The sequence below is a fragment of the Crocodylus siamensis genome, chromosome 7 (genome assembly GCF_052110815.1).
Source record: "Crocodylus siamensis isolate JL-2025a chromosome 7, ASM5211081v1, whole genome shotgun sequence".
Classification (NCBI taxonomy): Eukaryota; Metazoa; Chordata; order Crocodylia; family Crocodylidae; genus Crocodylus; species Crocodylus siamensis.
The window spans coordinates 61,772,912-61,798,330 of NC_143401.1; the positions used below are offsets into that span (position 1 = coordinate 61,772,912).

The following is a 25,419-nucleotide window of genomic DNA, read 5'->3' on the forward strand; positions in this document are numbered from 1 at the left end:
TGCACATGAATAAACTTGGGCACTTATTGTTCTGGAGTTTATTAATCCTGAGTGCCGTGCACCCAGGATCACAGTATGTTGAGCTGGGTAGGAGCAGCCCTGGTTGATGGGCACTCAAGGGGTCAGCCTGCCAGCCTGGGTCTTCTACCCCCGGCTCCATGTGTTGCAGAAAGGCTGGGTGGGGCATGAAGGTGCTTCAGTGCAGGGCTAGCCAACAGGGAGCCCACACACTGAAACTCCTTAAAATAAAATACTCTGCAGCAGGATAGTACTTGTGTTGACAAGTACTATGCTGCTGCAGACTTAATCTAATGCGGCCTAATAGGGGCACACATGAAGATGTGCATCCTTTACTGTGCAGCTAATTAATCAGCTTCACATAAAACATCTTATGTAGACACATCCAGTTTTTAGTATTTTGTTACATTAGCTATGTATATGTGTGCATTATATTCTACCTCCGCCCCTTATTGCTATCATGTCCACCTGTTTTGCAGTCTTTAATAACATATATTTGTACAATTTATCCAAATTCATAAGAACAGATTTTTCTTACTGCCTTGGAGAAAATCCAGTGAATTAGGTAACAGTAACAGTAAAATAGTTAAAGCTATTCAAAATAATCTGCAAGATTTTTTCTTAGATTTATTCCCTGTTTCTTTAAAACACCTGACATATGTTCTGTTAAACATAAAAACATCAATTTATGGTAGGACTAATCCCCATTTGGAGTGGTGAGATTGTTGAATAGTTATAAAGTACTGAAAATAACAAAAAAAGTAAAAAAGTCACTTTTTAATAAGCTATTTTAATTATTTTACATATAGTTGCTGTTCCTATGGGGCTCTTTTAGCTTCAATCTGCTATGGGTTTTTGAATGTTGAAAGTAGTGCAAAGAAGTTGGGCTAGTGTGTCATTAAAATGCTCAAAGTAAATTGCACAATCAGATGACAGTATATTTTTATTTTTATCAGAGTTACAGTTTACATGTGGATGCTTTAGCTACACACATGTACGGTGTGTACTTGGTATTCCTACATGCAGTAGACAGATATACTCATGTAAATATGCATAGAAGTGAAATCTGTCTGTGTGTATGTGACTGTTGTACATACACTATACACATTAAAGTGTAGGGCAGTCCTCTTACTTTATAAAACTCAGGGATTTGGCACAATGTTGGTAGCAGTATTGTGAATATTATTTTGCTGATGTGAAAAATGGAAATACCATGTCATGCTACATTATAATTCCACTTATGGTGCAGAAATATGGTGCAGCATACCTGTAATTGGAAAAATACGTGCTTTCAGATTTTAATTCAATGTATGAGAAAAAATACAAGTTGGTATTTCAAAAAAAGGAAAGTCCTATTGTTTTCAAAGCTGGAAAGATGCTTGGTTAAGGTTAAAACTTGTTTACTTAGCTGGAAGACGGTTCTAGGCTCTTCTTTTCATATTCTCTTTCTATACAAAAGATATAAAAGTAAATGTCTTGCCTCAGTAGTTTAGTAAATATGGCCTTTATACTGGATAATATTATTACAGTAGAAGTAATGCTATGGCACTGATTCACATCATAAATCCATTTGTTTTTCATGAATATCTATGTCCATGCATGTTTCCTTACATGTAATTATCTTCTTTTCTTTCAAGTCTTTTTCTTCTCTACCATTTTCAACAAAGCAGGGGAAAAAAGTCAGTCTTAGAAGAAGGAGATCGTCAAAGACTTATAAGCAGCTTTGCTTCCCGTGCTATTGAGGCTCACAAGCAATCTAATATCAATGGATCATTGAAAAGTAATCTTCCCAAATCTGCAAGTAACATTACATTTTTATCTGATGAGAACCCATTAACTACTCAAAACCCATTGTATATAGAAGGCGCCATTCAAGGTTTGCCTTCTAATGAGTTACCACAGAAGAGAAAAGATAGTTTAGCTGATCTTTCACTCAGAAAAGTAGTCTTGAAAGACGCCCTTTTTGGGTGCCCTTTGGGAGGCGTTCACCGTGCATGGACGTTACCAGCTCGGATTAGTAAAAGACCCATACCTGATGCTCTAACTAGGCCAGTTATCATGGATCCAATTCAGTGGCAGAAGGAAGGACTCAGGGCAGAAATGGAAAGAGCTGAAAATCAGCATTACTGGGCTGATATTAGTAATCCAATATTAAAAACAAATATTGGGCCCAAGTTAACAGTAAAAGAGAAGGCAAGACAATATGAACAACAGGCTCTACAGGAAATGAAACAAGTGCAACCCTATGATATGAAATACTTGCATTCACCAATACACAGCAGCTTTTACCAGGAAAGAGAAACCATGTTAGAATTGTCTCCTCAACGTTTGTTTGCTCCTGTCTACCATCGCTCTCTTTCTTTCTCCTCTTCAACACCTTGTTCTGAAGTAGCTGAATTTACATCATCCACAATTCCCTCGGTAATCATCAGTGATCATGACCGTCCTGGAGAGCTTTCTCCTCCACCAACTCACAAACCAACTCCACCTCCTTATAGGATAAAGAGATCAAGTCGGCAAAACTTTCAGGCTACACGAACAAAAGTGGAAGTAAAAAAGATAATTCCAGATCCACCCAAAACTCCTCCTCCTCCTCCTCCTCCTCCTCCTCTTCCACCACCACCACCACCACCACCACTACCACCACCACCTCCTCCTCCTCCTCTAACCTTTCCCCCATTGCCTCCACAACCTCCATCTCCAGCAAGTCTTTCTCTGTCTTCCTCCTCATCTACTTATAGCATCCAACACTTATCTCCTTTACAGCCTACAATGTCCCCTGCCAAACAGTTAGTGTCATCGCAGATTACAGTGTCTGAGCCACCTCCTCGCAAGGAGCTAAAAGGAATCCTCAAAAATATTCAAAACTTAGCAGATATTGAAAAATCCGTGGCCAACATGTACAGCCAAATAGACAGAAACCATGCTTTACCTGTGCACACATCCAAGCCTAAGCCAGTTGCAGCACCAGAGCTGCCAGCTACAGAAACTGTTGATGAACATAGCCAACAGAATGCCAACTTGAGTTGTGTAGTAGAGGAACTTGAAAAACGATTTCCTTCTCAATCCACTGCACTGTAACATTACTGTTTAATTTTGGGTATAATATATTTCATGTGAGATAAATGCAGCACACAGTATCTGCCTCATATATTATGTAATTAAATTACTTTAATATCACCAGAGGAATTCAGACTTTTTCCCCTTCTTCACTGTATCTTGCTGTTTGTTTGTTCATACTACTAAACTTAAGGGACATTTTCTTAACATAATCACTCAGAATTCTGTAATGTTCAATAATTTTAAAGGAAGCTCTGAACACGTCTCATCTTACTGTTTTATAATGTCAATAGATTTTTTTAATCTGTCTAAAAGATTTGTGGGCATTGGTGTCCATTTTAAACAAAGGAGGTATATAGAAGACTTTTATGCTAAATGTTCTATCACAACGTTATTCTGGTGCTGTAGTGGAGCCATTGTTCTGCAGTTTTAAACGGCATCTCTTGTTTTACCCTTAAAATGAATACTATAGGATGAATCTTAGTTTTACCATAAAATGTTGGATATTGCAGACATATAAGCAGTAACAGAAAACAACCTCAGCAATAATGAGCCAAAGTTATTACAATAAAGAATCATCTCATTCTATTAGAGATTGTGTATCATAATGCTATAGTTGCATGATTTCATTCTTGTGCTTGAAGTTTTCATAAAGGTTTTCCTATGTATCTGTCAACATCCTTGCCACCCTTCTTTTGTTTCTTTTATCATACCTTCCTTTGCTTTCTATATACCGGAATTGCATTCTCTGAGTCTTTGGTTTTGTACCATTCATTTGTAAAATGTTTTTTAATTTTGCCTGTTCATGCAGATTTCCTATTGAGGACATGTTGCATCTCACTAAATATAAAGGTCATTTTGATCAGCAGCAGCAAGGAAAGGTTTTATAAATATCTGTAAATGATAAGTGTAGTGTGAATTTAGTTACTATTTTGCTTCCATTAATTTAAAACCTGTATGTAAAATATGTCAACTACGTTTAATTAGTTTGTCCTTTGAAACAAATGGAAAGGAAAAGGAGGTTAAAATGAATTGGCATTAAAATGAATGTTAGTCTACCTCACCCTGAAGTTTTCTTTTTTTAGTCTTTTTTCTCGAAACTGTAAGAAAATATTAAAATTGGCTCTTTGTATAAGAGGGATAAATTGGAATAGAGTAAGCCGAATGAAATAATAAAACAAATCCAGAATTAAATGTTGATAACTGTAAACTGAAAGGTTATTAATTACCAAAGTAATTTTCATACTGACTAGAAATACCCAGGTTTTTCATGACACTTAGCTCTTTTTTAAACTGCATTTGGGACAGGTATGGATGTTTCAATCAGAAATTGCTGAGGGTAGTTTGTCCTTTTTGTGTCCCAGAACCAAATAATTTGCACATCATCACATAAGTTTTGCTGATACATTAGAATAGTTCCATGCCTAATAAAGTCCCCATTCACAGCAGGCTAGGTTTTTAGGTCCACAACATGTATTGCTTAGCAATAAAAGCAAAATGTTTAGGGAGCATGATAATCAATCTTTTTTTTTTTTTGGCTGCAAAAGATTTAATATTTTACAAGATTCAAGTGTATATAATAGCAGCAAACAGATCTAAATTTTCAATGAGTGGCATAACTAACACCAGCAGCAAGTTTCCATTTAAACTCCATTAGACAGTAGGCAAAGGCACCTGGAAGGTTTAAGGACCAGATCCATGAGGACTTATTTGCCTAAAGAGAGACTGGGATGGAATTAAGGGCCTTAGTATAAAATTGTGATCCTGAAAATTTCCATTCATTTGTTACCTAACCTTAGCCATTCCAAAGTATGCTAGCCTTTAACTTTTTCATTTTAAAGTTCCCTGTACATCTCAAATTGTGCTTATTCAGATACCCAAAATTGCCTTCATAGCAGCTCTGTGCCACCTTTTTTCCGTAAGACTTCTAACAGCTCTGTCTGGCCGGCATTTTCCAAGCTGATCTAATACATGCTGACAGGATTGGATCCTTTCAAACATATGGAAATAGTCAGGTGTCCTCTGGTCCTTGCTCCCAGATCATTTCTACAATCGCTGGATTGTTTATCCGATGATCACTTAATGTAAAATGCAGAAAGAACCCTGAGAGAAAGCACAGGAGCTCATCCAAATGAGTGCTCTAATTAATAGGCGTACAGAATCATGCAACATCTTGCATGCTCACATTTGCTGCCTTGCGCTTGCTCGCACTCTCTCATGCTCTTTCTCTCTCTCTCTCTCTCGCTTGTTCAATGAATTATTTTCTGCTCAGTGTTGCAGGTCGATCGTGCATATTGGCAAGTGCCCACATCCAGAATTGCCTATTGCCTGGTGGTTGGAGAACTCTCTTGGGGGGGTTGTAGGTTTGAATTCCTTGGATGTCCATCACTCACTTCCTGGGTGACAGTTGCAACTTATCCACAAGCGGGCAGCATCACCAAATCTACTAGTTAAATAAATCCCTTCATGCAGGTCCCTATACTTATTTGTGACCTTCATTAGACAGAAAAGACTACAAACATTAGAGCCATGTTTGGCTGCTTGAAGCTTTTGATTGCCATTGACAATTACTATATTCCATTTTCTTTATTGTCAGGCTATATATTTCAATATTTTTTATGGTTTCAGGGAACTAGAAGGGATATTTGGAAAAGGTCCTTAATTGTCACCATTCTACATTTAATTTTTTCTCACTTCCAAAAATAGTAAAATACAGCTGTTATTCTTGTTCAAAGTGTTAAATTCCAAAATAGTTATATGGGATACAGTTGATTAAAAATACTAATTCTCCTCCAGTGGAGGAAAAATGCTTATTTGTGACGTGCTTCAAAATGTTTTCCTACCAACTTTGAACTGAGGAAAAGCTTTATCTTTAAGAGACACTAAAAATGAAACAATTTATTAATTTTGACTTGTATTTACAGTGCCTAATATTGATCTTTCTTTTGCTTTTAATATGTAAATAAATATAAAATATGTTTAAGTAAACCTAAGGAAGTGCCCACAGGGATTAAAGCAATCAGATAACTGATGGGCCAGGGAAATCAGATTTCCTTCAAATATATGTTAGCAGTCTGGACCTGTGAAAGGTAGGCACCTGTTGTGAAATAACTTTTTTTTAGGGTAATCCTTAAAGCTAAGTACGAGTTATGTAAAATTAAGCTTTATTTATGTTTTGTCATTAGCATCTTTTACCATTTATATATATTCTTTGTTTTGTTTTGTTTTTTAAATTTAACTTGAGTTTTTTGGTCAGCTTGACAGCAATGACAGTTGGATAACAGTTATTAATTTAAATCCTTTGGTGGAGATTTTTCCAATTCTTTACTGGGAGTGAAATATGTACTTTCACTTTGGGCTTTCTTTTTTTTGGGGAACTTTATGGTATGCTAGGAAAATAAAATCTTGTGGAAAGTTTTGTCTCTTTCTAAATGTGACAACTATAAATATAACAAATACATTATGAGCATTCTTCAGAAAATTTGGTTATACAATGTGGGTATATTTTTAAGTTATTTTAAATAGATAAATCAATACTATGATATTTTATTGCTTAGTGTTTTGATCTAACATGTAGTGACCACTCAGGAACAATCAAGATTAATAGGCTGGCTTATGTTGCTTTCAACTCAAGAGCTTTAATTTTTAAGCACTATTGTAGGTGATAAGGAAACCAAATATAGTATTGCTCAAGTGGTCATTGGATAGTCACACATCAACCTTTGATAAATTTTCATTTCAGTTTGTTCATTACTTTCATATTAGATGGACAACTGCAATAACTTATTTATGATAATCAACCATGTGCTGAATATTAATAGACAGCCTGTAGAAATTATATTAAATAAGAGATCTTCCACTTCGTTCTTTATTTTTCTCTCAAGTGTAATTAAATTATTTCCCTGACCCATTGTCTATGTCATAGGTTAAGCACAAGATAATTTTGAGCATTTACCCTTTGTCTCAAAAAGAGACTAAATCTATCCTTGATAGCAGCTCTGAGGCTCAAATTGATATTCTGTATTTTTGCCTAGACCATTTAAATGGTTTGCCTAAATCATGTTCACAGTTTCCTCCCATATAATGTGAAAATATAGAACTTGATAAATTTAATTACATTTGCCATGTCTATCAATGGTACAATGAATATGGAATAAAACAAAAAACATTCACAAATCTAATAAAGCACAAAGATCAAAAGCACAAATCTTATGGCAAGAAAATTATAGATAGCTAAGAAATATACAACTACTCATCTAAACATGTTGAGGAAATGTTAGGATATGTGTTATTTTAATAATAATATCTTCTTAGCTCTAGAAACTCCAAGCTAAATTCTAGCAAATTTTGCATGGTAACAGAAAGTTCAAAAGTAGAATAAAGGTATTTGTCTGTTAGCTCTGTTGGTATGCAGAAAAGTTCTTGGATATGTATTCTTCACTTGTCTGTGCTACCGAGATCTCTTTGTCAGAATTCCATTTTCCAATCTAGAAAACAAGGAAAGTGGCAGATAGTGATACGGCCAATAAGACCTTGCACAACACGTGTGCTGCCTTGCTCATTTGTATCTTAACATAGTAGTCTGGTGTAGCGACTTTCTCATTTATTGAACCAATAGTGGACTTTCCTCTGCTTACAGTACTATATAACAAAACACCCCAAAGATCTTATGCAATAGTTACTGTGAATCCGGAACTTCTCTATAAAAACCCTTATAGTGCTTAACACCTGTAAGTGCTTGCAGGTGAATTTCTTTTTTTATAGTAATATTTCACTCACTCTGCTCTGAAAAAAACTATGAATATGAATTTCATCCTCATGTAAGCTAGTCTAAGAGATGTGTACTAATGTTTTTTGTTTTTTTTTCTGAATTCCAGGCGAGGATATGCACAACAGGAGGTAAGACTGTTCATCAACCACATTGGTAAAGTTGTTTGAAAAGAATAGAATGTAAAGCTTCTAGTCTGCAGTGTTTTCTCTTCACCTGCTAACAACAGTATGTTGCTTGCATTGAAATCATTAAGAAGCTCACAACTTGCATTAGGGCAATAAAATAATTTTCTACAAAAGCTGCCATTTCATAGAGAAACTAGGGTTTACAGGAGCAGCATTTCTGGCTTCTCATTGCTCCCTACATTCTGCAAAATTGCTTATTTGCTACCATGCTGTGAGTTTTCTCCTTTTGCAAGGCGGATTCATGAATCTCCTCTGATGTGGTCAATAAAGCATGTGACAGGACTAACTGTTTTTCAGTCAGGGCTTGTTTCTCCCAAATAAGCTCATATGGAGTGGTATCTTACAGTACAAGTAACACCATTGATTTCAAGGGACTAATCATCTTGAGTTAGGACAGTAGAATCCAGTCCTAAATTACAATACAATAAATTATGTGCATTTTATATTTGAACAGTCCCTGAATTAGTTACAAAGAATATGAGCCATACAGTAGCCCAATAACATAATTGTCATGATTGATCAGTTTCTGGCTATGAGATAACAGGGACGTAACTGCTGTTCACCTCTGCATCCTTTGTCCATTCACTGCTATCAAAGTATTATGTTCTACTCCATAGAAGAGGAGATATAGATGTTAGAAATCACTAGGTTCTACCCCTTATATTGGTTAACCTGCACAAAATAGAAAGGATGGTATAATGGGTAGGATAGCCAGAGGCTTCCTGGGTGACTTCAGGTAGGCGTTTAAATCTACTTTGTACCTACATTTATGTATTGTAAAATGGTGGTACCCCACCTCCAAGATGTTGTGGGATATTTGGTTAGACCCATATAATATCCAAATAGATAGATATATACAGAAAGCACAGATAAGTCATTCCTGGTGAAAAATAAAGATGGAATAACCAGGAGATGTGAATAAAGATGTCTAGACTCTCTAACCAGGTTTAACACAGACCTCCTGTGTAACCTGGGAAAGCCTGAGGTGACCATATTGCTATATAAGAGAAGAACCCTGGAGACTGAACTAGAAGCAATAAACCTGTGTACAAAGGCCAGAAGCTTCTGCAAGTGTCTCCAGAGATGCCTGCAGATTAGCTTTCTACCTACTCTAGGACGGTATTTGTACATTTTGTTTTGTTTTGTTCTGTTTATAAACTGCCTACTGGATTTTTATAAATCTTAAGAAATAATTCAGGAATGAATTGCCACCTAGCTGAGAATTAGATTTTACAATAGATGAAAGAAATAACAAAGTATAATCTGCTTTTACTATTATATGTTTTTATATTATTCGCTGTCTAATATGTAACTGCTCCAATCTTTTGAAAATGTGGCCATTGTCAAATTGAGAACACAGATAAAAGAATACTTTAAAGCTCGAATAAGTTTTCTTTGATAAGTTTTGGTTGCAGTATAAAAATACCATTCTGCCTGATCTTATAACTCTATTTCTAATTTTATCTGTCAGCAACAGCAATTGTTGAGACCTTCTCTTCTCAGGCCAGAGGTATCATTTTTGTCTTTCTCATTTTTTCCTTAACTTTTAAAGTAGCTTTTACAATATATTCACATCTGAATTCCTTTTCTTTAGGTAAATTTTCTCCCATTTATTTTATAGAACAAAAAATTCTAGACCCCTTGAAATCCCACTTATTTTGTTTTGATTAAGCATTTGAAATTCTCTGTTGCTTTATTTTCCCTCTGGGTTTTATTGCAACTTCTTTGAGTTGCTAGTGTTGACTTCAGCAACACTGCCTGCAAAGCTTGTAAACTTTCTGCTCAGATTAATAAATAGAATAATTTCCTTGCTATCAAATTTTCATCTAATTTCCCTGGTGCCAGTCAAATGGTTATTGATTACTATTCCTAGAGATTCAATGGATGGTTCACAAAGATAACAGTGGCTTTGGTGCACAGTTGTTAAATGTAATGAAAGGTCTGGGCTATAATCTGGATGATTTCAGTTTAAAATCCTTCAGTCCTGAAATTCCTTCCAGACTAATCAATAGAACAACTCTAATGTCAGAAGGAACTGAACCACTTTGGGTCCAAGTTCTTGGCACTAAAATGCTGCATTGCACTGCCCACTTTCATGCAAGGAAGCCTTCAAGCTTTCCTATTTGACCACCTGAAAATTCCTATGGCAATGGCAAATCTTCCCTATAACATCCCAACTGTGAAGATTTTTTAAAAGATGCCACAGCATTTTTTATGATATAAACATGTATGCAGCTGCTTCACTCAGATTCAGTGCTTCTTGTTAAGATGAACAATAGGTAAGATTGTATTAACAAGAAAGATGATCTGCAAGAGGGACACACAAATACGGTAAATAAAATAGTATTGCTCTTTAAAACTGCATCTTTAACATTCTTCTAGAAAGAAATGGGGCATAAAAGCAAAACATTAAAATTCTTGAGAAAAGTAAAAGTATATTTGTGATGATGAGTCAGTTTTTTCTAAATGAAACTATTAAAACGTATAACTGAAAAAGATTTTCCTTTGTCAAAGAATATGCCACTTTAATCCAGCACAGATTTTGCTAACTCTGAATTCTGCAGGGATGTTTCACTTTAAAAAGGGAATCCAGAGCTCCAGGTGGCATTGTATTACTGTTATTCCAGCTGTAGTTTCTCATAGTTGCTTTCAGCATCACATAAATTTTTTGAACAATGATTTCTTCTACCTCCTCATTTTGGCAGTGGGAAAATATTACATGACACTTTAAGAATACTTTTATTGTAATAACAAGCAAATATTCATAATAGTCTTAGCTTTTTTTTCTTTGCTTACACACTGATCATATTACTCTTGTTTGCATTCTGTCATGTTTAAGTATTTCCTTTCAGTTGATTTAATCTTTTGTTACAGGAGTTGTCTATGGAATCTGGAATTGATCCAGGCCAAGAGTACTATGGGCAAGACTATTACAGTTATGAACATGGGTATACTTTAATTTTTTTTACATAATTTGGCAAATGTAGGTACTCAGACTTATCATTATTTTTTAATTCACCATCCAGTTTACAGAATTTCATTTTCTTCAGGAAATTAAAAAAGCCTTACGATTATATTCATTCTGTTTGTGCAAGAATGTACAAACAGAGAGCAAACCTCTTCTATTATATTCTGAAGATGCTATGCAACTTTGCTAATCTTCCTGCAGGCATAGAGACCTTTGTGCTGAAGAACTACTCCTCTGGTTAACTCATTTTGAAACTATGTATTTCATTTCTATACATTTTCCATCTCTGTCAAAAAAATCGCAATATCTCCTCCTCCATTTTTGTTTCCTATCCACCAGATCCTTTCTCTGCTTTAAAGTATGATCTCCCTACCCACCCTTGGGCCTGTAGATCTGGACTGGGTAACATCATCATATCATGCACTGTTTTATAATTTTTCTCTGCTAGTAAATCTCAGTTTGAGTTCCAGGGAACCCTGGGGTGCCTTAAGAGTCTTTCAAGGGTGCCATGAGTTGCATAATGTTAGATGTGCAAACATGATTCACAAAATAAACCCATAGTTTTCAGATAGGAATCCATAGTGTTAAAACCATTTTGACCTATTGCTAATTTGCAGCACAGCAGGTTTTTTTGACACCAGGATCTCCTGGTGTCAAAAAAAACCATGCCAGGAAAAAGTGGATCTGTGCACGTGGCAGCAACGTGTACTCCCCTATACAGGAGCCTGGCTGGCCACAGCCACACTCTGGCTGTTGGACAGGCTCCACATGCCCAGATCCCCACTGCTGCAGCCCCCAGGGACCCCCAGGATCCTCAGTAAGCCTCACCTACCCTAGCTGGGGTAACTCACTATGGGCCAGAACACATGTGCAGGAGAATTCCCAGAGACAACTAGTAGCAGTACAAATATGTGCTGCTGCTAGTTATCTCCGGGGAATGCACATTCCTACTCAAGGGGATGCGCCCTCTGAGTTCTTTGCAATAGAAAATTGCTCTATTATTTTTCTGTGGTGATAAAAAGTAAAAACTAAGAGCTGGCATTTTCTGAAGGGTGTCTCAAATCAATCAAGGGGTGTCACAAGTCTAAGATATTGAGAACCACTGTTTTATGCTCACATCATGTCTGCATAGGTTGGTACATTTGGGAGTTCATCCTGGTGGACTCTAGGGAATTCTTAGGGGACAAACAAGCATTGGTGGCACCTGGTTCAGACTTAGTTGGAAGTGGTATGCACAAGTGTTTGCCACTTGCTGGGAAGAGGCATGGGCATTCAGAGGCACATAAGCCATGGGGGGAAGGACTGGTGGGTTGAGCAGAGCCTGGTGGTCCACAGGAGCACTGCCTGGTGTGGGGGTGGACAGGTCAATGGACGCAAGTAGCCCAGTGAAGGTTTGAGGGTGAGACGGAGTAAAAATAGCAGGGCCCCACAGCTGTGTAGAGTGCTGTGTGCATGTAAAAAGCATTTTCTGGGCTAGGTTAACCCTTGCTAAATCAGGCCAATCCCTTTCTGATCTACAGTTAGTTCACATTAGATAAGAACTAACTTTAGATTGGGCACAACATTTTTGTGGTGACTTGAGCCCTGTGAATGCTTGGACACTGGGGCATTTAAATTCCCTTAATCTTGGTTAGGCAATCTAAATGTAATACGTGCATGTAGCTCTAGTGTCCTAAAGTAAAGCTAATCTCAGAAATCTCCTTAGACCATCCCCCTCCCCAATAGTTTGTCTGCTCTCCAGTTAAAAAAAACTGTAAGGGTAACAGAAGTAGCACCACCTGGAAAAAGGTGCCCAAGCATGGAAAGCTTCTGGCTTTTCTAAGTGATAGCAATCTTCACTTGATCTGAAAGACACTAAAATCTGTGACAGTTGTTTCACAGGCTTCAGCAAGCTTCTAGTCATGTTCTTAATGCCATCACCTATCAGTTTTGTTCAATGAAAAGGCTAATGAGAACATGTTAGACTACAAGCAAGTTGTTTGTGTTAGATGTGTGTGTGTAATTAGGGATATGTAGACATGCACAGACTACAGCTGTGGGATTTTTTTCCAGGTATGAATTGCCTCAGTATGGGAGTCGTCGCCGACTACTGTCTCCATCTGGAATGTATGATGAGTATGGTGAAGTGGTTATGGAAGGTGATGGTGGCTATTATTATAGTCCTCATGGACCAACAGTAGAAGGAGAAGTAAGTTCATCTGATGCTTTCATTCAATTTTAACATGTGTTTTCATAACTGATTAGTGTATTATTTTGTTGTGCACCAGATGAGCAACTTTTGGAATCTCTGCCCACAGTTTGCCATTTTGATGAGTGATGATATATTAGGAAGAAAGTTGCTTTTCAAAGTAGAAGGAAGACTTTACAATATTGTATACATGCCATTATGTATTTTTTATCTGCTTTTTCTTTTCCTTTCTTTAGAAATAAATAGATGCAAAGCTTATGTTAATATGCATAGCTATTTTTTTCCATAAATCATGGATTCCTTGTCCAGCAAAAAAAAATAACCTTAGGTAATATTGTGGCGGATTCATAAACAATAGCTAATTATATTATTAGTGTTAAGAATAATCAGTGAAGATCTACCGGCTTATAACTGACAGATGAACAAAACCTTTATTAAACCTTTATTAAAATGAATTTATAATACAAGTGGACAATTAAATAATAAATTAAGTTCCCATGGAAAGCAGGATAAATGTTCATATAAACTTATGTTTGAATTTAATTTTCGGAAGCCAATTTTCCAACAAAGTGATATATTAATTAGAAGAGCAACTCAAATGTTTGTGAGCCAGCCTTTTGCACTATAACGAAGTAAATCCATTTGTCTATTATAGAAATTAAGTTTTCTTTTTTCAGTCTGAGAAACATTGACCCAAAAAACCCAAAACCCTCAGTTATAACAGGTAAGCTGGTCTTGGTTTTTGGAAAAACATTGCATGGTAGCATTAACTCTAAGTTCTCTTCCCCATTAATTATTTTTAGGATTACAAGATTCATTATAAGCATTTGACAAATTGTAATTAAGTTCCATTTTCATAATTTGCAGGGGATGAGACAAGTCAGAGGTCCTGCCATCAGAGGTATAAGCCAGAGAACAGGGGATCAAATAAAAGGTGGTGCTTTAGGTGGTAGGATAGATCTAAGAGATGATTCTGGAAGAGAATATAGGACCAGCCAGGGAAAAAGGAAACTAAAAGCTGTTATGCATTTAAGTCGAATAGCAGTCAGTGTCCACAGACCAGTAGGAATGGCTGAACCTGTGCATTCTCCATGGAAGAAAACAAAGATATTCCCAACGTTTCTTCAAAAAGTAAAAGGAAGTAGCAAAGATTCTAATTATGCCAAGCTGATGTCAGTTCGTCCAGTGGATGGTGATGAAAGCATGATTATCAAGGGAAGTTATTTCCAGAAATCTGCAGATGATGAACCTTCAACAACCAGAAAACTAAACCAAGTGCTAAAAAGCATAAGTGCTTCCAAGAAACTTGAAAAACATCTTGCACGTGAAAAAAGAAGGAGCAGTGAATCTGAAACAAAATCAGAAATTTCAATTCATGTCACAGCAGAGAGTCAGTCTGAAGATAGTGATGTCTCTGAGCTTGAGAAGAAGAGGAAGAAGAAGAAAATAAAACTTGCTGTTCCAGGTGATGAGGGAGAAGATAAAGACTATTTGAAAGTGACATTGGACCAAGATGAAACCAATGAAAGCACTGTGGATTCTGAGGAAGAATATGAGTCCTCATCTTCTGAATCCTCTGAATCAGGTAGTGATCAAGATGAATCAGAGGATGAGTCATCTGAGGACTCTGAAGAGGAAGGTGAGGAATCAAGTGTGGAAGATGATACTGAGTCACAGACATCATCAATGCCAAGTTCATACAGCAGGTCCAAACATAGAAGAAGAGCTAGTGAATTGAGCACAGGGAGTATTTCTACTGAAGGAACAATGACCTCTAGTCACATGTCAGAAGAGATTCCCAGTGAAGCAAGTTCTAATGGATCCGTTAGTCACAGAAAATATAAAAAGAGTTCTGGATCCAACCAAAAGAAAAAAAGGGCTACAGCTGGCAGTGAAGTCACTATAGAAGAGGTTTCAGAAGAAGATGAACAATCAAATTTGGAACAAGATGTTAGTGACAGGGAAGAATCTATTGGTAAGAATGAATCCACTGAAAATAGTGTTGTTTCCCAAGTTCTCCAAGGAAAAAAGAGCACAGTGAGTACTTCTAGTAAAATGGATGTTTCACAGGATCCTGATGTTCAAAGTTCTGATTCCAACATGAAGGGAAGGAATAGAAAAAAAAAGAAAACTTCAGGACACAGTGAAATTCAGTCAGATGAGGAGCCTGATACTGCAGAGTCAGAAACTGGTGGTGACTCCACATCCTTTTAAAAAAAGAGAGAACAGTAGGTGGACTTTTTGAAGTAATGAGTGATCTTGTTTGCTGTGCTCTCTGTGTGTTCTTTTATAAACACCAAATATTTAAGAACACTAGAACATATAATGTCCAAGTATCAGCCTCTTCAGATGTTTCAGTTATGCAAATATCCATCCCAAGGGTTCTAGTAAAAAGCCTTATTTCTCCAATCCTCAGATATATTTCTGATGTACAGACATTGATAGATTTTTTTTAAAAATAGTTGAAAGAAATGCACCTTTCTCTGCATTAATATTAGTAGAGTGTAATTAGAAAAGCATTTTATCACTTGTTTTGTTCTGGGTTTTTTTTTTAATTGAAGCTTTTTGAACTATGTAAGTAATAATGCAATTTGCTATTGAATTTAGCATTAGTGGTAATGGAGAGCTTGTTGGTTTGGGCACCGTAAATATATTATGGGCTCTATTCTGACTAGGGTTACACTCAAGAAGTCACAAAGGTAATAGTGACAGATTCCTAGCTTATATTATGTTAACAGAACTTCCATAGCTGTGACAAGATAATGAATAGAGAGAAAAGTAGGTGGAAGAATGCTTGGCTCTTCTATACCACTTTACTGCATGTTCATTTTTCTGTATAATATTTACATAACATTTACATAAAATACTTGTGTTCTTACACATAGGGGAACTAAAGAAGAGTCCTAAGGAAGAGTACAGAGGGGAACTAAGGAAGAGTACAGAGACAGAGCACCCAGATTTTTATCCTGGCTCCAGCAACATTCTTCAAAGCCTTATGTGACTAATTGTAAAATCATTCACCCAAGGCTTTGGAGAATGTTGCTGGAACCAGGATAAAAATCTTGGTGCTCTATCTCTGTATTCTTTCTTCTAAATTATGACGTGTGTCTCAGCAGAGCATAATTTTGGGGTTTGAGAAGTGTCAGAAAATTGACATAAAATAGATGAAAGTAGAATTTGCTAGCAAATTTTACTGATTCACAAAATGGAGTAAGTTAGAATTTCCAAAAATATTCAGTTGTAAAATGGACATTTTTGTTTAACCTCATGTAGTGGCTGAAATTAAATATTTTAGCTGTGTAATGGCAGAGTGGCACTCATCATTGCAAATATTTGTTGTAGCTAAACACATCATGGATAAACACATTTAGGCAGGGTTAAATACATCTTAAGCAATTTCTACAGGAATAAACTTTTTAGATAGCACAAGGAAAGTCCGCTAATTATATAATGCAAAATATTGATTCCAGTTTGCTCCATATGTGCATTTTTGGATTTTGCTGTCTAAATTTCAGTGACCAAGAATGCTTGATGATGTTCATTAGAGACATTATAGTGCTCCCAGTTCTCTTCTAGGTGGCAATGATAACAGACTCTTATTATTTAAATATCAAGATACCTATTTATTTTCATATCTGAAACTCCTAATGTATCATACTACTTGCCAAACAGTCCTTTTTCACACTGTCACCATGTGAAGTGTTAAAAATACATGATCACATTCAAAAACTGTAAGAGCTTTATTTTATTTTATTATGCCACATTGCAAATCCCTTTCCTGAATAATGGTTTGTGTATAGCAGGTTGTCCTAATATACATCTGGAAGCCCATAATTAGTTCTCACTTAAGTTAGTGTTAGCTTGTAAAAGCAGTCCACTACCAGGACTGTGAACTATAAGGTGCAGACAGAAGTGTAGCTCCCAAATCTAACTCATGGCACTTCACAAAGTTCCATGAATTAAACTAATCCTCCCAACCCAAAAGTTATTAGCTGTTGGGTCGGGAGAGTTGGGGATTGAGCTCCAACTTGGGCCCAATCCAGAGAGAGAGGCTGTATCTCTGCAGCCTCTTCCCCCTAGCTCCACCCCTCCCTCCCAGTTCTCATTCTGTCTCAGGATGGGAGTGGGAGAAGACAGGGGAGGGAGGTCCATTCTGGGGTTTCTCAGGCTGCACGGGAGTGGGGAGATGAGCAAATTGAAGTGCCAGACTTCAGGATGGGTGACGCTCCAGTCCACCCACCCCACCTCTAGTGCCAGCTGGGCAACCCCCAGAATGAGCTCCCTCTGCCTCTTTCCCCCACCTCCTTCAGAAAACAGTGCTGGTGCAGGCCTGGGCTGTATCAGCTGAGCTCTGTTCCTGGTATGTGCAGACAGAACTTAAGGTGCTCCACTTCAGAGCATCTTCATCTGAAACCTCATGTAATGACAGTTCAGATTGTTGCAGGATTGGGCCCTTTTAAAGTGCTTTGCAGACATGCAGCTCTGTTAGGTCAAACAGTAGTTAAGAGTCTCACAAAGGTTATGCTAAAATTATAGGGGACTGAGGAATTGGTTTGTCTTTCCATTATACTTGAACCTGATCTTAAGTTAAACCATCAATTTTTATTAAATTTTCTCTTGCCACCAGTGTTAATGGCTGGCCCATTCAAATTAACAGGAAATTAAATCAAACCTGTATTGATTAGCTACATGAGACAAATATACATCTTTCCTGTTGCTGATATTTGTTACTACTGAATTTACTGTTGGCTTCAATGGAGTCCAGATTTATTTCAAATTTGCTTCTGTTTTACTACAACATCTCATGTCATGCAGGTGCAGGCCTCAGTGACTGGGAGGAAAAAGGAGAAAAACTAGGAACTACATTCTTAACCATCATGTTGGCTAAGGACAGATATTACCAGTTACATAAACCAGTTTAAATGATCAGAAACTGGTGTAAATCTATAACAGAACAGATGTTCAGTGCACATAAACCAGTTTCAAAATGGCTAAAGCTGGTTTGAGATAAATCTGGTTGAATGTAGTATCAGACTTAACTGATTTGGCTCAAACTGGCGTATGCAATGTCTGTCCCAGACTCCTTGCTGGTTTAAACTAAACCAGACACCTCCAGCATCCCAGCATGCACTCTGAGCTGGGTGGGCCTCTCTGCTCTACAGCAGGGCTGGTCCCTCCCCTCTACTCCTGCAGCTCAGCAGAGACTTGCAGGTACAGTGGGGTCTGCTGGCTACCATGTGCCCCGCATCCCACCTCTCACCACTTACTGCTTAAGCAGAGATCCCTTCCTCCTCTCTCCCACAGCACAGACCATAGGAAGCATGTGGTATGCTAGCTAATGCTGAGTAAGGCAGAAAGGACAGTGTTCACTTAGGATTTTTTGGAGATAATCAACAGCTCAGATGGTAATCTCCCTGCATTCCTTCCTTTGGAAAAAGCTGGTTAAGAAGAACTTTGTGTTCTGATGGGGTGTTAAATGCTGATAGCAGAGCTGATAAATGCTCTGTTGTCAAGGTGAGACCTTCCTAATTACAGTGTCCTGCTGGTGCCTGGCCATGCCCCACTCAGCTCTCTGAAGAAGGGAAGGGAGGTCTTCTCTAGTGCCCCCTGGCTTCTAGCCTGAGCCACTACTGGCATGTGCCTGCATTTCTGGGATGTCTGTCTGGTTACAACGTGATTTAGCCTAGCCAGGTTATACCAACCTGCAAAGATTAAATCAATTCAGGCTCAGATTTTTTGAATGTATGTCTCTAGCCTTTGAGAACACACACCTTCCAGAAGAATGAATTAATAAGGTTTAATTTATCCCTCAGCTGTTCCAGGCTCTCCTGTTATTGTCTTAATAAAGCAGAAAAGTAATTTTTTTTACAGTATTGTACTGGAAGGAACTCCTGTTTTAAACATCCAACTGCATTTCTGTTTTCATAAATGAAACTCCTGATATATCTTGGAGTGCCCCGCCCAGACCTTATGCATGCTGTCTACATGTTGCTGAATTGAAATTAATCTTTTTCCATCCTGAATTAAGGCAAATTTTAATATATTTTCCTTGTGCCATCACTCAAGGATGCTGTGGCCCACTAATACCAATAACCAAAGGTCTGGAGATTAGTATCTTTTAAGACAACAAGTTGATAACAGAAGGAAGATTTTATCTATATTTGAAATGTGAACTAAATTATATGATCAGTTATCTCTCTTTGCTTCCTCAGCTCTTGGTCCCCAAGTTGTAGTTGCACAGTTTTGTATTGTGAAATTCTTAAAACGTGTAAATATATCAAGCACCAAAAGATACATACCCATACAACACAAATGATAGGTGTGCATAAGTATGAAAAAGGAGAGAAAACCCTGTAATTTGTGCAAAGATTAGTCTTCCAAAGGCATAAAAAGTACCATCCACCTCTACATAGCATGATTTACTTCTTTTAAAAATCTGCTTTCTTTTTGTGTACGTGTGTGCATGCATGTGTTAGAAGTTACCTGGAGTATGCTGTATCCTCCTAGAACAACTCTAGGAAAAAGATGTTTTCACCATTAATTCAAGAATCAAAATCATAAAGTCAGATATGGTATATTACAAGGAAGCAGCACTCTAATAAGTTAGAGTAATATAAGCAAAAGGTTTTGTGTAAATCACACAATACAAAGACAAAACAACTTTGAAATTCAGTTTTCTCTCTGAAAAATATTGTTCATATTGTAAAATATAATGCATAAATGTTTTACTTCTGTTTCATAGCAGTGTAATTATTTTTATTTCAGAACACTTAGACAGGTACAAACCTAGAATAGTAGATGCATCCAGTCCTATGTCAAGGAGTGATGTAGGATTTTTTTTCTCCTCAGTACTATCAACACTAAACATTTATCTCCAAAATTAAAATGGTTGTGGTCCTGAAATACCACTGCCATTGTCATTTTTTTCACTGTAAGTTGGAAATGTCAAGTGCCATTCATGAATTAACATATAATTTAGTATTTTGTAAAATTACATTCTGGTAAAAAAACAAAACAAAAAAAACTTTGTGATTGTGATTTTTCACAGTACTATATATTACGGCTATGCAAAATGGCACCGTTCCATTTTGCCTTGAGTTTCAAGGTTTCAATGTAACAGCATTCCATTTCAAATTTCATTTTGATTCCAAACAGCTGTTCCATTTTGTTTTGTCAAAACAGTGAGGCTGTTTCGACACTGTTTCAATGTTTCACTAGATTGGGCTGGGAGCAGGGAATTGGCCCACTTAGGCTGACTCCCCAGCCCCAGCCCAATGTAGCACTGGTGAGGGGAACTAAGCCATCGAGCTCAGTTCCTTTCCCCAGCCTGATCACAATGCAGGGGAGCCTGGTTCCCTTCCCCTGCACTGTGATCGGCTTCCCACAGCCTGGCAACGGGAGATGGGAAGATCCAGGGCTGCACTCACGGCTGCTGCTGGGAGTGCAACCCTGGTTCTCCCCTGTCTCTCACCACCTCACTGCTGGCTGCTTTAAAACTTGAAACATTTCAAAACTTTTGAAATGTTTTGATGAGCCTCATTTTGTTTCAAGGTTGTTTTGTAGCCCTTCATTTCGATTCGATTTCACTGTTTCATAGCCCTTCATTTCGATTCGATTTCACTGTTTTGTGCTCAGAATGAGTTGAAACAGTATCAAATTGATACAGCTGGTGAAAGTTCACACAGCCCTACTATTTATACTTAAATACAGTGAAATAGTATTTGTACAATGATTTTGACATCAATAAATTCCAGTTCCTATTAGAAAGAATAGAACTTCATTCAGATCACAAACTATTAGATAATAGAAGAAAGTTTATCTAACAAAAATGTCTCTTACTATACTAGATTGAAGAAGAATCTTTCATATCACCTAACTGAAGAGACTATTCTAAATCTTATTGTATCCACTAAGTTTGAAGTTATCTTTAGCATTTGTAATCTTAACATAGAACAATGATTTAGGGCAGTTAAATGAAAATGATCAATGTATATTCTAAAATGAAAAGATAAAAATAAAATATATGTTATGAAACTAACTTAAATATCAGCTGATATTCTAGTCAGATACTTAACCAGATAGATAGATAGATACTTAATATCAGCTGGTATTTTAGTTAGATACTTAAAGCTGAAATCATGATATGCTTAAATAAACTCTGTCTCTTGTATTCAAACAGTGGGCCAGAAAGAAAAGGATTAAGTTGGTAGTTGACCCAGAATATGAAACGAGTTCAACTGGAGAAGACAGTGCTCCAGAATGTCAGAGGAATAAACTTACCAACCCCAATATTCAGAACAACATCAATGGCAACATCTACATTGCACAGAATGGATCTGTTGTTAGAACCCGTCGCATTTGTCTCACCAATAATTTAAAAGTCACATCCCCAGTTAGACTGGGGAAACACTTCAAGAAACTGGACAAACTTGCAGTGACACATGAGGAGAATGTCCCACTGAACACATTGTCAAAGGGGCCATCTTCTAGTGATAAACTGAACACAAGACCATCTAGTGTCTCATTTGCCTCGTCGACAATAGGGCCTGACAATATAGCAACAAAGCCAGGAGGCAACACAATAAAAAGCACAGAAGAGCAAGAATCAGTGGTTGATAATGAGGATGTCAAAGAACCCTTGGAATCCCACAGTGATCACACACAATCAGATGAAGAAGAACTTTGGATGGGCCCTTGGAATAATCTTCACATACCAATGACAAAACTGTGATTTTTTTTTTAATTTTATCTTAATTTTTACTTAAGTTTATAATAAACTATGCTTTTTATTGTCACAGAGAAAAATGTATGAAATTTGTATTGTGCACATAAGTTGTATACTTCAAACAACATGCTTTAAAAGTTTAAAAAAAAATGCACTCATGTTTGTACCAATTAATTGTTCTTCCCACCAACTATTTTGACAGGCTCTCAATTCACTAAACAATACTTCATTAAACATTTATCAGTTTTGTTGGATCTTGAGTTATTGTTTAATAAACAGTGAACTAATAAATGCACAGCAACCTTTTGTTGACTTTTCCACAGATTCTATGCAACCCTAGGCTATTTCACTGTGTCTGTACCATTTAGACTGAAAACCTCTGGTTGAAATTTATGGAAAAACTGCCTGATTCTGATCTCACACTGAAGTTGATAAGAGATGTGCCAGTTTATTCATCCTGAGGATGTAGCCTGTTGATATTTATTATAACACTGATGTGAAGCTAGTGTTGAAAATATGTTAGTTATCAAATAGAATAACATTGTTACATAGAGAAGCAGAAAAGATTATATATGATAACAGTTATACAGGGGAAGGAAACATAAAATTATGTATCTTTTCAAGTTACTTTCCCTAGTTTTATTAATTTATTTTATAAATTTTGCTCAGTTTAGTCTTCTTGTCTAGTCAGTCTTCCATCTTTTCCTGACACATTTTTTACTCTTTATGTAGTCCATGTCTACAGTTTTTATACTCCATCACTAATTATTGTATTATGGTTATATTCACTAAAAATGAACAAAGAAAATGCAGAAGCCTTCATGACAGAACGAGACACAATAGGTAATTTGGTAAGCGTAGAGATTAATACATTTTCAGATACAGATAGCCATTGACTCACAAGTTATAATAACCAGTCTGCACCAACAATACTGAACATAAAGCTGTTGTAAAGACAAATGAATCATACCAAAGTGGATGAATAGTAGAGAATGTATGAATTAAATGCGCATAAAACAAACCTTTCAAGGACAAAGTGTTTGAGAACACAGAGATGTTCTTTTGTGAAAAGTAACAGTAAAAGTATTGCACATTACATTTATTATATGGAAATTTAGTGCTCAACTTTTCTGTTTCCTCAGTTGTAATCAGTTGTTTCAATATCAACATATTGCAGGGAGACATCATCTTTTATATCCATTAAGTAATACTGGAAGGAGAACTATTTCATTATTGAAAGCCTCCCCTCCATCCTCTAAATTTGCATTAGAAAAAAGAAAAATAGTTCTTGTCAGGCCATGCACTGATTTTCTTAGGGAATAGGATTAATTCTAATTAGTTATGAGACTATGGGCACACGCAGATATACTAAATGTGTACATGTTGGGTGACTAACAGGGACCCTGGTTTTCCTTGATAAGAAATTGCAAATTTTGTGATAAACCCCCCAAATCCATTATTAAAATTATAGACCCCCCACACACAGCCCTGCTGGTGCCCCTCACTCCCCCCACAACATCCCCCGAGCCCTATTGGTTCTCCTCTCCCCACAGCCAACCCGCCCTGCCCATACCCCTTGCCCCCCAACCACAGCCCCTGCCCCCCAGCCCTGCCAGAGGGGGCCCCCAGCTACAGGGGCTATGGGGCCAGGGACCCAGGTCCACAGCTCCCTGCACCTAACAGAAGGCAGCAGCTGCTGCAGCAGAAGGAGCACAGAGCTGGCTCCCTCACTGCTGCCTGTCTACTGCGGGTTTGGGTGGAGGCAGGGCCAGCTTGCAGCTGTAGCACACACTCCTGGGGGGTAGAGGAGACCTGCACCCCCCCAGATCTGTGTGCAGGGTAGGACACGTGTGCAGAGCGGATTCATGCTCCCAGTGCTGCTGCCCTCCCCCGGGGCCTCTTCAGTGCAGTATGTGTGACCTGGCATAGCAGGGCCATGCAGAAAAGCTGCTTGCCTCTGCAAACTCTGTGCTGCCCTAGCCACACTTCCCCTGTGTGCACAAGGGCAGTGTGGGCAGCACCACAGGGTTGTGCCCCTTGCTGTTGTCCCTGCCTTCAGGAGAAGTGTGGCCAGGGCAGTGCAGAGCTTGCAGAGGCAAGCAGCTTTCCTGTGTGGCCCCACTGTGCCCTGCCATGTTGGGTCTCGCACATTGCACAGTGGAGACCCCAGGGGAGGGCAGCAGGGCTGGGAGCATAAGCCCACAGCACACACCTGTCCCACTCCTGCCTCCACCCCGTGTACAGATCTGGAGGGCGTGGGTACTCCCTTACCCCCTGGGAGTGCATGCTGCAGTGGGGAGCTGGCACCACCCCCCACCCCCAGACAAGCCCAGCACACAGTGCATGGACCGGGAGCTGTGCACTTTGGGCCAAGCAAGCTCTGCACCTCCTTGTGCAGCTTCCTGCACTCCTTCAGGAAGCCACAGATGGAGGCATGAAGCCCACCCAGCCTAGCCCACCCCATGGCTCATGGACTGGGAGCTGCAGCTACTGGACCAAGCATGCTTTGCATGTCCCTGTGTGGCTTCCCTGAAGGGGCAATAGCACACTGCTCTGGGTCCACGCACCACTGACTGGGCAGGCACTTCTGTAGTAAGCTGCCTGGTGGCTGAGGGAGTGGGGAGATGTTGGGGAAAGACATGGAGTGCCAGCTCAGTTAGCAGTATGTGGACTCGGAGTGGCATGCTATCAGCCCTTCAGGAAAGCCACACAGGGAAGTGCAGAGCCTGCTCAGGCTGATAGCATGCCGCTCCCAGTCCACACACCACTGGTGGGTTCTCCATGTAGGCTTTCCCCCAGTACCTCCCCACTCCCTCAGCCAATAGTCACACACCAATGCCCTGTCTACCACCCCAGCCTTCTGTCTCTTCTGGCAGCCCTGGCAGTCACCCACATCCACACCTGACACCCAGGGCCTGCCCAGCCATGACCCACAATCCCCGTTTACCTTAAGCTCCAGGAACCAGCAGTGAGTCTGAGCCAAGTCTTGGGTGAATGTGCCTCAGGCTGTGCCCTTTCCCCCTCTCCCTCTCCCTCCTGACAGGGTTGGGGGTTTCCCATCCTTTTTGCAATTAGCTCCTGCAGGCTGGAACTCTGTTTTTCTGTGGGAAATGGAAAACCTGGATCCCTGGTGTCTCTACACATGTTCCAGGGTGGAGGGAAGGGTGTTTTAATTAGAGTGGCTTTCAGAGCTGCTCTAAGTAAAGTGCCTGCAATGTCATGTGCTTCAAAATGGCAATGGGGGGTGCTTTAACTGAAGTTTGTTAGACAAGCTTTAGTTAAAGTGCCCCTGCCACCATTTTGAAATGCAGGGACACTGAATACACCTGACATGAAAGTTACTAAAGCACGCTAAAGAGCATGCTCCAGCAGACTCACAGCAGACTTGATTAATTGAGTCTGCTCCAACATGTGCTAATTAGCATGCATAAGAGTAGAAGTCTGCCACATGTAGAGGTGCTTGCTGTGCTTTCAGTATTTATACATGTTCAGTTAGATAAAACA

At 38.5% G+C, this 25,419-nt stretch overlaps 1 protein-coding gene across 1 annotated transcript in view; it reads left to right on the forward strand.

Moving 5' to 3' along the window:
• Positions 1-22,193, forward strand: part of PCDH15 (protocadherin related 15) — a 1,613,120-nt gene extending 1,590,927 nt beyond the window's left edge. The window contains exons 35-39 of the mRNA XM_090057186.1: positions 7,956-7,977; positions 9,506-9,544; positions 10,909-10,982; positions 13,055-13,190; positions 21,370-22,193. Coding sequence (XP_089913312.1) covers positions 7,956-7,977; positions 9,506-9,544; positions 10,909-10,982; positions 13,055-13,190; positions 21,370-21,921 — 823 coding nt within the window. The 3' untranslated portion in view covers positions 21,922-22,193. The remainder of the gene's footprint in view (positions 1-7,955; positions 7,978-9,505; positions 9,545-10,908; positions 10,983-13,054; positions 13,191-21,369) is intronic.
• The last annotated feature ends 3,226 nt before the right edge of the window (positions 22,194-25,419 follow it).